The following is a 12360-nucleotide window of genomic DNA, read 5'->3' as shown; positions in this document are numbered from 1 at the left end:
CGGGTGGGTTTTGGTTTCGGGTTTCCAAATTTCAATTCATGTGCATGGTCTAAAATTTACGTCCACGAAAAAAATTTGAATTTTGGGTTATACTTTGACTTAGTAAAGGATATACGAGGAAAAAGGCTTCTTATGATTAATTTGTTAAAACAGTTGACATAAAATTTAAAAACATAAACTTTAATTGTATTTTTGCACTATATTCGTTTATTGTTATTTTACTCATTTATGTTACCGAAAAAGATAACTATTTGGTCAGTTTTGGCACGGTTGTAGGTTAAGCCCCACAAGACGTGTCATAGGTTTGTTCATTATCAAAATAAAAAAAAATCATATATGACGAAAAATATAATTTTCTCGTTTCCTGTTTCTAATCATTAAATAAATTTCATTTAAAAAATATAATAAAATATTACATTTAAAATTTTAAAAAATCAAAATTATTTAAAAAATTGTATTATTTAATACCCCACAGATTTCTTTCTAGTAAGTAAATAAGAAAGAATGAGTCTCATGTGAGACCGTCTCACGGGTCATAATCTGTGAGACGGGTCAATCCTACCCATATTCACAATAAAAAGTAATACTCTTAGCATAAAAAGTAATACTTTTTCATGGGTGACCCAAATAAGAGATCCGTCTCACAACTACGACCCGTGAGACCGTCTCACATAAGTTTTTGTCAATAAGAAATTATTATGCATGTCCCATTAAAAGACAGTTTTACAGCGAAATCATTATAGGTAGGTGGAGAGTCAAAGAAGACAGAGACTTTATCCGTCATTAAATGCTACGCTGATATTTTCTTCGAATCCCAAGTCTTCACATCGGCCTCGTCAAAGCCGATAATCTCTGTAAAATATACTTGTGTTTTCCAGATAAATTGCTTGAGTTGAGCACAAGGCCTTCAATCATGTTATACTAACTCTACAGGTGCGATGGGTAAATTCTATATTTATATATTTGTATCAGTTCTACCCATTGGCAGTGTCGCGTACAAGAAGTTTTTACAATAAATTTTGGTCATAGAAAGTGGCGAGGCGGTTGAGTAAGGCGGGGTTGACACGAAGATTTTGAAATACTTTCTACCCCCTATTGGTTCACACCCAGTTGTTTTTGTTTCTTGCCATCACCTTTTTCTGGGAGAGTGCTGCAGCCGTGCAATCTAGAAAGAGACAATAATGATGTAAGTTTTGTTTTGAATGAGGTGCTTTCCAATGTCAAAAGTTTTTTATTTCTAGTTTTGTCTTTGTACTTCGTTTGGTCCTAAATGTTGCACTTTTCTTGCCTCCGATCCAATGTTATCCGTCCTTTCTGGTGAAGTCCTGAGGTCGTATATATGATTGTTAAGTGATTTTCTTTAGTTATGGTCCTAGATAGAATCCTGCAGATGGAGATTGCTATGGTTAAAGTGGTTGAACAGGAACTCACTCATACACCTAAGCATTTGCAATTCTCTTAAGCTTCCAATGTCTCACAAATATCTTAAACCATTCTTTTATCTATATTATCCGCAACAGTATATATGATGAAATCAAATATTTTTTTATGTTTCTTAATCACAGGAAGAGGAACATATGTTACTCCAGATTTTAAGTCGTAGACGGGTGTGATGACTTGTTTCACCATGTGTTTTCGGTCACGAGCCGTAGAAGATTTAGATATCAATAGAGGTAGGTATCCTGTATCCATGTTTCAAATCATGTGTAACTGAAATATATGTTTGAGTTAATTTACTACAGGTGTCGTGTGACTTCTTAAGTTCAATTTGCAGTTCGACCACTGAGTACTTTTTCCTTTTTTAAGAACCATTTAACTGTAGTTTCTGATTGTGGTATATGATACTCTTGTCGAGTCCTTTTAGTCTATTCTCTTTTTTAACCTTTATATCTGCAAGAGCATCTCTGAGAGTATTCAAAACTAATTGCAGAAATTTCAAGCGTTGAAAGTGTTAAACTGTACAGTTACAAAGAATTACAAGATGCAACAGGAAATTTTAGTTCAGAGAATAAGATTGGAGAAGGAGGCTTTGGTTCTGTCTACAAGGTAATTGTATGTCATCTTGATTGATCCAGGTTTTGAGCAGTTTGATGTTATTAGGCACGTTGCTCGACACTTACTCAACATTCTAGTCAAATTATATTATAATTTGTAGGGGAGGCTGAAGGATGATAACTTAGCAGCAATAAAAGTTCTTTCAGCCCAGTCTATACAAGGAGTACGAGAGTTTATAACCGAGATAATGGTGATATCAGGCGTGGAACATGTGAACCTGGTCAAATTGTATGGTTGCTGCACAGAAAGAGACCATAGAATATTGGTGTATGGCTATCTTGAAAATAATAGCCTTGCTCAAACTCTTCTTGGTAAAATATTCATACATATTTATATTTTTAATTATTCTTGTAATTTCTTGTACATGAGTGAAGGATGAACATTAGCTTGTGATGTAGGTGGCCTTTACAATCCAGATCAATTTGACTGGAAAACACGGGCTAAAATCTGCGTAGGTGTAGCAGAAGGGCTTGAATTCCTCCATGAAAAAGCCCAGCCTCGTATTGTCCATAGAGACATTAAAGCCAGCAATATTCTGCTCGACAAAGATTTCACCCCAAAAATCTCGGATTTTGGTCTGGCTAAGATTTTTCCAGATTACTTGACTCACGTAAGCACACGGGTTGCGGGAACACGGTGAGTTGTTGAGTTTCTAGAACTGTTGTATGTGTGATGTTGATCCTAACACTGTGGTACCAGGATTAATACTGGAATTTTTGGCATGGGACTAGTAAATGTATTTAGGATAAAAATGACACTTCTGTGTGTGTAATTTTGAGTTACGGAGTTTCGTATCGTTAATGTCCATGTGGTTTTAATCCCATTGTCATTTAATTTTCAATAACCAGGAGCAACGTTTTCAATTTACAGTGGTTACTTGGCTCCTGAGTATGCAGTTTGTGGCAAGTTGACAAGGAAAGCTGATATATATAGTTTTGGTGTTCTTCTCATAGAAATCGTGTGCGGAAGATGCAACACAAACAGGAGATTACCCGCTGAAGATCAAAATCTTCTCGAAAGGGTATGGAGATCTTGTTTTACAGTTTGCTTGTTAGCAATGAGAAGTAATCTAGAGATTGTTTTTGTTACAACAAATTTACTCATGTTAATCAGCTACACAGGAGACTATTTCATTCGAAAAAACAAAAACGTCAGGAATTGGCTCTTGTTATTTCCACCATTGGATTGTTTTATTTGTCCTGGCTGCAAGAATGATCGACTGGAAGCAAGTTTAGCCAGTCCATGGACCTGTTAATTGGAAATAGTTTCAGCTTTTCCTACTTTGAATGTAAGAATATATACCTCCAGCTCAGAGTTTAAGTAATGCAACTGGTGAATATCATTGCGTGTAGCATGAAACCAAGTAACAAACTATTATTTGATTAGCATTTGTAGAGAGTAAACTAATCAGTGCCACCATCAGGCTCCATTATTTACTGAATCTGTATTTTTTTCGCGAAAGGGTTGTACCATAGTTTTTAAATAAAGCTTTTTGACTGCACTGATGGTGGGATCAAGAGGAGGAGTAGAGGAAAAGAGTTGATAGAGCAGATTATTTTCCTCTTAAAAATCTTATCTAGTGCATTTCCTCAACAGAAGCGAGATACATTCAGTTGGTCGTATGCAGCAATTCTAAAAATTGGGAATGAATGGGTTTGCAAAGCGTCATTTGCATTACATTGGAATTAGATATGCTGGTGTTTGATGAATATGAGGTTTTACTTCTTCACTGATTGTAGTACATTGCAATTTTTTGCCTAGGCGTGGAGACTGCATGAGAAAGGTAAGCTGGTTGATCTAGTGGATACATCACTTGAAGTTGAAGGGGAATTTAATGCTACCGAGGCCTGCAGATATTTGAAAATTGGGCTTTTGTGTACCCAAGATTTTCCAAAAGACAGACCAACCATGTCTACTGTTGCCAAAATGCTTAAAGGTGAGATGAATGTGGATGAGATGAAGATATCAAAACCGGGCGTGGTGAAAGAGCTATTTACCCAGAAGAGACCGGGCGTGGTGAAAGAGCTATTTACCCAGAAGAGTTTGAGCAATGCGCCTAATCTATCGTCTTCAGGATCGGGAACACAAGATGAGTCTTCATCGTCACAAAGCACAAACATGTCACATGCCACAATGACTTTCACTTCAACATATGACCAAAGATGAGGCAATTCCGTTAACTATATTTATTTTCAACCTTAATTATATATCTTTCAATTAAAATGCTTCAAGAATTGGTGGATCTTTTGGGTTTTTTTTTTTTTATATAATTTCACATATTTTATCATCTGGATTTGTATTTAAAATACCAGAAGTTACAATTAGTGAACAAGGAAAAGTAGCCGATTATACATAATACATGTATGTCCACTGCCGTCATCAGTTTTGAACCAAATAGGTAAAATAGAGAGAATATTATGTCAGTGGGTTATGTACATTTTGCAAGTTTGGTTAATGGATATCAAAAGTTCTTTTGTGTAGTAAATGAAGCAGCAAAATTAATATCAAGTTGCAGTTTTGACAGATAATAATAAAGTCCAATTAACAATCTAGATGGTTACACACATTTATTACCAGTGAAATATGTAGCTTAATCCAGGATTATATTTCTGTATAAAATGCCAGATACGGTCGACACTCCCTTTGGTGATCTCAGCTATTGTATTATGTTCAGAATGAAATCAGAAGAGACTATAAGATGAATATTTGTTTTCACTCTTTCTCAGATGCTTACATGAATATATAATACAATTTCCACTGTGCTAAAAAATTCAGGAGTTGTTTCTGGAGGGTGGTGCTTGATAACTTATCTCCTGGTTCTATAACTTCGGTACCATAAGATGAAAAAACAAAGTCCTCTGTAAGCCAAAATGAAGCCCAACATCACAGCCAAATTATTCCACCTCTGTGACTCCTTCAATCCATGCTGTCTCAGGTATCCATTTCCAAACAGCACGCATTCATCTCCCAGTTTTTCTAAACACTTGTTGCCTCCCTTCCCTCCATATTCATTGACCATGAAACTTTCAAATGGGTACTTGAAAAGACTTAAATAATGCATAAAGATCCAGTAATCTGGTATATGGTCCCGAGCTATGAAATACCCAGAAAAAAGAAAGAAAGATCCCATGAGCCCGGCAATAACAGATGTACCCATGATAAAGTTTGGTACTAATGCACTGCAAAATGCTGTCAGAGAATTTGACATCAGAACAACCATCCAAACTACCAGTGTAAAGTAGAGGAAACCGTCAATATCACGCCTCAGGCCGACTAGCCAATAAACTGCTGTACTGTAGAGAAAACCAACCATTAATAGAAAAGGCAAAAACACAATAGTGTTGGCTATCACATAAGATGAAACTCTGTATGCTCCTCTTGAAGTCTCTCTCATGAATATTCTTCTTTCTTGTAAGAAAATTGGAAGGCCTTCGGTAGTGGATGACAGCAGAAAACTGAGACTAAATGCGAAGAATCCTAGTCGGGTTTGTAGAGCAACCTGGCCCTCATCTTTGCCGACTTTCATGTATATAGTTCCAAGTATCGACCCCACTAGGACAGCTTGTATTACTCTTGTTGCAAAGAGTTCTTTGGTCCTTAAAATGATTTTGCTGAATCTTTGCCCGAGTATTAGAGTTTCTTGAAAGGGACTGTTTGTGTAGGCGGGACATTCTGGTTTAACGCTATTGTTGCTGGAAACATTAATGAGTTTTTGTTCAGTTTCTACACCATTTTCTGAACTTTCGATGGCTATGGTGTTTGTGGCTTCAATGGCATATTCAAGAACGTTGATATGAGAAGGAATGGAATGGCCGACGTATTTAAGCCTCTCTTCGAGTAACTTTAGTGAACCATTGTGCAGGACATGTCCGTTTGAAAGCAGGACAAGTCTGTCAAATAGCTCGAGGATTCTGAAGCCTGGTTGGTGGATCGTCAAGACTACTGTCTTGAGCTGATTAACCGCCATTAGTTTCAGCAGTGCAGTGATGTGAAGGGCTGATGCTGAATCCAAGCCTGAGGTTGGTTCATCTATGAGCAAGACGGCAGGATCGTGGACTAATTCGACCCCTATCGACAATCGCCTCCTCTCTCCTCCTGAAATGCCCTGGCTACATCCTTCACCAACCCTCGAACCTGCTATGTGATCAAGTCCAAGATCCTTCATCAAAACCTCAACTCTTTGAAATACAACTTGTTTTCCACCTGGCAACCGCAGAAGCGCGCTGAAGATAAGTGTTTCTTCCACCGTAAGAAGGGGAAACAAGGCATTATCTTGAGTGACATAGCCTGATAATCTCTGAAAACTTTCACCATTTATCGAACGGCCATTGATTAAGACGTGACCGGAGACCTTCTTTGGAGAAATCTTCCCAGCTAGAATTTCTAATAGGGTCGTTTTTCCTGCCCCACTAGGACCGGCAATTGCTGTGATCTCCCCTGGTTTTGCAACGAGGTTTACATTCTGGATGATGAACCTCGGAGATACCTTTGTCCTCCTCCAGGACAAAAACCAACTGAATTTTTCAGGTGGGCACTCAAAACTGTAGGACAAGTTCTTCGTTTCGATTCTATATAACACCCTCTTATCACCGTTTACAGGCGCCTTGATTGGCAGTTCCATCATACATGGGACCGAAAACAAAATTTAGTTTTTGAGGAAAAAGGGGACAAAGTGGTGAGCCAACGCAGTAAACCTTGTTATATTTTGACGCATGCCAATGCTTTTAACAACTGATGGACGTAAGAATGTGGAGTTAATGTGTAGGTTTAACATTGGCTTGACTTCAGGTTCCTTTGTTGTATGGTTTCTTGTGGAATGGAGAAAATTTTGAGGATGTTTCAAGAAAGCAAACGAGGGAAGGGAAGGAAGAGTTTTAGTTTTGTTCAGGTGAACCATATGTTGACCATGCAGACTCGTTGTTCGTCAGTTGGATGAGTATGTTTCCAACTTACTGTTGCCTACTTTATATATATATATATATATAAGCTTACTTTATATATATATATAAACACAGGGAGAATTGATATATTTATTTCATGCATCCTCATGATAGGATGATGACCAAAATTTGACCATACATATAGAATTCATTTTTTTTTTTTAAATTATATGTGTGACAAGATCTTACCTGTTGAAATGAAATTACGGTAGTGTCCACGTAAATAGGATCTCATCTACCAAATTGATAGATGGACAACCACAATTACGTAAATATCACTTAAACATCCACATAATATACAGTTTCATCACATACAACAAGCGATATTCATTGTATGATATGTATGTATATTTATATTTTTATTATATTTGTGTGCGTGTGTTGAAGTTTCGTTTGACTATTTCGATATAGTTCGTAAAGGTCTTTATTATGTTATGGTAGATTTGTGTGTTCAGCAACCAGTTGTGTTACCTTTAAAAAAAGAAGAGAAACTGTTGTCCCACCCACCATTTTTGCACGATGTAGTTCGCATTTCTGTTGTTAGTCGTTATTATCTTAGCCAGCCGCGGGCACATGCCTTGCATTTAACATCTTCAATAATTTATATCAAAATATAAGGAGAATTGAAGATAATAATAATTTTTATAGTTTTTACTAAAACATGTGTGTGTGTGTGTTGTGCACGGGGTGGGATTGAAATGCATTTCGTCAATGTGATATTATAAGTAGTTAAAAATATTACGTCGATGCGGTATTTGGTTGAAATTTTCCAATATGAAAAAACCTCTAAAATTTCAGTTCTGTTTATTGTGTCAAAGAAGAAAAAACGAAGTGCGGATTATTAATTAGATCGAGGGAAGAGAGGAGATAGCGACAGTAAAATGGGGAAGGAGGAGAAGTATGTTGGGCCAAATCGGGCCGATTCAACCCAATTTCTAGCCCGAAATGCTATTCAGGCCCATTATCGACCAAGGTCGGCCCGCCGCGAAGATCCAGCTCCTGTCGACTAGGGTTTTCGTTAGCTCGTCATTGCCACCGATCACAAACTCAAGCATTCGACTCCAACTGACAGCAAAGGGCAAAGGCTACATGTGAGTACCTTTTTATATGTTTTCAGTTTTTTTTATCTGTTGAAGATGTGTTCAAAAACGGTGACATGTTAATCGGAGAATTTTAGAAGTGGAGTAGTTGGTGATATTATTTCTCGGGAGTTATCGCAACTTTTCGGCTTGAAAATTGATGACGAAGTGCAGCAAGTTTTTTTGTGTTCATTTGTGTAGTATTATGCGGAGTTGAGGAGGAGAAGAAATTTTTAGCGTTTTTACCATGAGGACGTTCCTGTGCCGCAGGAATTTAGACCAACGCCTGTTTTGCGTAAAACTCTAAAATTTAAGGTTTTTGAGATGGAAAAGTAATCAAATCAACTTGTTGGCTGAAAAAATTGATATGGTTTTCATTCTAATACCTTTCTGTTTTGAATTAGCATGATTTTAAATTTTTATGTGATATTCCAAGTAGAATTTTATCAATCTTGATCTAAATATTAATTTCAATGTCAATTTCTTGGATGTTATGCTTGTATAGATGGAAGTTGCAAACAATGAAACTGATATGGAGATTATCTATCATTCTGAAGCGAGCACGGGTGACAAGCGAAAAAGAGAAGGAAAGTCAAGATCTAAAGTTTGGGAACATTTCACGAAGCTTATTAAGGAGGATGGGAGAAGTGATAAATGTCAGTGCAATCACTGTCAGAAGGTATTTTCATGTTCAAGCAGAAGTGGGACGACCCATCTCCTCCGGCACATAGCAGATGGAATATGCCCCGTCTTAAACAAAGAAAAGGGCAAACCGATACCGATAGCAAATTATCTGAGAGGTGGCACTGAGCAAAAAACAAGCCATTTACAATGGAAGTTTGATCAAGGACTTGGCCAATCCTCGATCCCACAATGCATGGCTGTTGAAATTGAACCACTAGCGGGAAGGCTGGTTGATCCCGAGCATCAGGTGCTTAAAGCAGTTGAAGATGATTATGATGGTCAAGAACCATTAACTTCACGAGTAAAACTTCCCCTTCAATCTGCATTAAAATCTCATCCTAAAGGAGAGGCATGGATGAATGAGTTCCGGAGATGTGTTACTAAACTCGTTGAACTCGTGAATGGACGAATTCCTGTGGCATCTCTTCAGGCATTGGCTGTTGCCACTCCCGATTACTCAATATCTACTGCCCTGAAGTGCTTGAATGAAATGAATGATATCCCTCAGTCTAGTGAGATGTATTTGGATGCTATTGAGATTTTACAGGATTCCGAGGAAAGAGAGTGCTTTGTTTGTTTGCCCCCTGAACCACGCAGAAGATGGCTGCAAAGGATTTTGCATCGTCGGCATCCCTTGCGATATAGTTCTAATATATGATGGTGCTCTGACTAGCTGCTTACGGGGGAATATAGATGCGAAACAGGTTTTTAAGTATGGGCTGGTGTTCAATTATGGACACCATTTTTCAGACAAATGCGCTGCAGGGAGGATGGCTTCACAGCTAGCACAGTGACCGACCATCTATAGGAAACACAGAATAAAGCTACGTAAACTTTCTTCTCTTTTGGTTATATCGGATGAAGTGTGAAGAAGCACCAACTGCCGAGGCAAGCTGTTACTTGTTGGTAATACTCTTACTCTTCTAAACTGAGTTTGTTTAAATGAAAGGCGTGACGATCATCAACGCTGAGTATTTGTCGAAAATTCTTCAAACTTCAACGTGTTCTGATTGTTCAAATCGTCTATACCTTGGTTGAGATTCATAGGTTATACTTGATCTCTCTATTGTGTCTGTACATGTCAAAATTACGTCTGACTGGGATCGCTTTCATTCTCTTGAAGCCTACTCGAGAGAGGAGTTTGATGAGGTTGTTTGCACTTTCCATTAACTTCTACCAATTTGTTGGTAGAATACACATACATTAAAGCGTGTTTTATCCATTAACAATTCCCTCTGTTCATGTTTTTCGATACAACTCAACAAAGTTCATATCGAATGACGATTACCTATTGTTTGATTTCTCACTTGGAAATATCATTTTAGATGGGGTCGAATACAATTACCTCTAGATGTTTGTCTGAAAGCAAAAAAAAAAAAAACTCTATTATATTTAAATATACAAAAACTAATGAAAGACGATCTCACGGATTAATTTTATGAGACGAATATTTTATTTGAATCGTCATGAAAAAATATTAATTTTTATTTCAAAAATATTTTTTTTTTATAAAATAAAAATTCATTACATCATCTCACAAGAAACTTACTCAAATAAATATTAATACATTTCCTCCATGAATTTGACAATGACAAATAAATGTGATTATCCATTTTAAGGAAATTTTTTATATGTATGTATACACATGCAAATGAAAGGTTGGTTATACATAAATACATATACATATGTAAAAGCTGTTTGGCTACTCGAGTACGCGCGTGTATAATGTATTCCTAACATATTATACTGATGCAATGGTTATGTGACTTTGAATGTTTCAATTATTTTTTATTTTTAAATAATTAAAATTATATTCTAATGTAACTGTATTATATTGATAGTTGTATAAATTTTCTATTCAAAAAATAAATTTAAATTTATTTTTTGAATAGATAAATTTATTTTTTGAATATATATTATAATAAATAATTGTGTTACTTTTTGTATAAAAATTATAGAAATAACAATTGATAAATTATATATGAATATAATATATTTTTAAAATAATTGTAAATTTATAATATAATTATATTTTTCCTCTCATAAATAAATCATAAACAATTCTAAATTATATTTTAAAAAACTGATAAAAATACAATAAAATATTTATTTTTTATGTTTAAATAAAATATAAGTAAAAAAAAAACTACAATCTTAACATAATTGTCTAAATCAAATGTAAAAATTTTAGGTCATCGAAATCATGCAAATCGAGACAATGAGTGATATTTTTTATGCATCGTCATATCAGTTCTCCGCCCTGTCAAACACTATCGGATTTTTTTAAGAGAGTTTTTTCATATTTTACAACTTTAATATTAAACATTTTTTTCAAATTCGCAACATATCGAATACAAAATTTCGATCCTCTACGTCACTGAAATCTTAGTCGAAACGCTGTCTATTGAAGTGAAATTAGCAAATATGCCAGAGTATTCCGGTATTGGTGATCCCCAACAAAATTTTTCGTACAAATCTCTAAGGTCTCGGCCCTTGTCTTGTTTAACAAGCTACTTCTAGGAATTATAGGAAGTATGAATCAAATCAATCGAATTTTTCTTCATCAACTCTCCATTAACATAAAGTTCCCTAATACTGCAACATATTTGCATTTCGACAAAAACTTGTGTGAGACGGTGTGAGGCCCTTTAACTCCTAATTGTTATTAAAATGCAATTTGATTATAGTTAATTAATTATAGCGAAAAACGAGTTTTAAATTGTCTTTAAAATGAGCCCAAAATATCTTATTTGGATACTAAAAATAGTATTTCATCTCATATCATAAAATATGTCCATACATAAACAAACAAACCACATACAAACAACTCATATCTTCGATACATGCCCCCGTATATAGATATATATACATATATACTGGAAAAAACCACGAAACCTCAAATCAACCATGACTCCCTCAAGAAGTACCATCTTCAGTCTCTTGATATCCTGGAGTACCTGCTATTATCCACATACAAAGACAACAACAGCCCCTCTTGGGGGTGAGCAAAGCTCTGTATGGAACAACCATCATATATATCACAGATATCTAAACAATGATATATGATATGCAATGCATGTATGTCGTGGAGGTATCAGGTCAAATGCTCATCAACTGAGCATATGTCAGAATCAATCAAATCGTTATCAAATCAATACTCGAGCTGGCACACCGACCTCAATCAGGGATACTCGTATGATAGCGTCGACAAAGCGCCATCAAATCCCAAATCTCAATCAATCATCGGGACCACAAATGACTATGATTTAAGGGTTATATAATACGAAACATAGTATTGTGTTCACAAACCCCAGAATCAAATCAAATCATATCATATCAGGATATCCAAGGATCATAGCTCAACGTACATGTCATGTATCGATGTATGCATCAAACGATGTGTGTTAACAAAATATTTATTTTATACATCGATATTCCAATCACAATGTCATGTATGCCACATCAAGTCATCACATAAGGTATATAGACACATATTCTCCATCAAATCAATCAAACATATATCATATGACATAGATATTTGTCGTATGTTACTCGGTCGCAACATACCTCAATTCTTCGTTCCAGTTGATGTAGCTTGAAGA

General features: G+C 35.9%; 3 protein-coding genes across 5 annotated transcripts; 2 read left to right on the top strand and 1 right to left on the bottom strand.

Moving 5' to 3' along the window:
- The first annotated feature begins 775 nt into the window (after nt 1-775).
- On the top strand, nt 776-4404 carry LOC140836569 (cold-responsive protein kinase 1-like). Of its 3 annotated transcripts, XM_073202189.1 has the most exons (8): nt 776-933; nt 1030-1186; nt 1566-1673; nt 1931-2046; nt 2156-2366; nt 2454-2691; nt 2926-3076; nt 3817-4404. In XM_073202189.1, the coding sequence occupies exons 3-8, from the start codon at nt 1613-1615 to the stop codon at nt 4219-4221; spliced, it is 1182 nt and encodes a 393-aa protein (XP_073058290.1). In that variant the 5' UTR covers nt 776-933; nt 1030-1186; nt 1566-1612; the 3' UTR covers nt 4222-4404. The 3 variants fall into 3 exon arrangements, with proteins under 3 accessions (XP_073058290.1, XP_073058289.1, XP_073058292.1); XM_073202188.1 differs by having other exon boundaries at nt 782-1186; XM_073202191.1 differs by lacking the exon at nt 1030-1186 and having other exon boundaries at nt 787-933.
- LOC140836568 (ABC transporter G family member 10) lies at nt 4300-6931 on the bottom strand. The gene has a single exon (XM_073202187.1). It carries the CDS (start codon nt 6677-6679, stop codon nt 4862-4864), a length of 1818 nt encoding a protein of 605 aa, XP_073058288.1. The 5' UTR covers nt 6680-6931; the 3' UTR covers nt 4300-4861.
- Nucleotides 6932-7739: 808 nt separating this feature from the next.
- LOC140836567 (uncharacterized) lies at nt 7740-10025 on the top strand. The gene is made up of 2 exons (XM_073202186.1): nt 7740-8086; nt 8580-10025. Exon 2 carries the CDS (start codon nt 8580-8582, stop codon nt 9414-9416), a length of 837 nt encoding a protein of 278 aa, XP_073058287.1. The 5' UTR covers nt 7740-8086; the 3' UTR covers nt 9417-10025.
- The last annotated feature ends 2335 nt before the right edge of the window (nt 10026-12360 follow it).

This window comes from Primulina eburnea, chromosome 7, assembly GCF_022965805.1.
Source record: "Primulina eburnea isolate SZY01 chromosome 7, ASM2296580v1, whole genome shotgun sequence".
NCBI classification, from domain to species: Eukaryota; Viridiplantae; Streptophyta; class Magnoliopsida; order Lamiales; family Gesneriaceae; genus Primulina; species Primulina eburnea.
Note: the sequence above shows the minus strand (reverse complement) of the source record. Positions and strands in the feature narration are given on the sequence as shown.

Excerpts from the sequence above, each read along its gene's own strand:
- LOC140836569 (XM_073202189.1), top strand. The coding sequence starts at position 1,613 with ATGACTTGTTTCACCATGTGTTTTCGGTCACGAGCCGTAGAAGATTTA. Across the intron at positions 1,674-1,930 it reads AGATTTAGATATCAATAGAG|AAATTTCAAGCGTTGAAAGT; the intron begins GTAGGTATCCTG and ends AACTAATTGCAG. Across the intron at positions 2,692-2,925 it reads ACACGGGTTGCGGGAACACG|TGGTTACTTGGCTCCTGAGT; the intron begins GTGAGTTGTTGA and ends TTCAATTTACAG.
- LOC140836568 (XM_073202187.1), bottom strand. The coding sequence starts at position 6,679 with ATGATGGAACTGCCAATCAAGGCGCCTGTAAACGGTGATAAGAGGGTG.
- LOC140836567 (XM_073202186.1), top strand. The coding sequence starts at position 8,580 with ATGGAAGTTGCAAACAATGAAACTGATATGGAGATTATCTATCATTCT.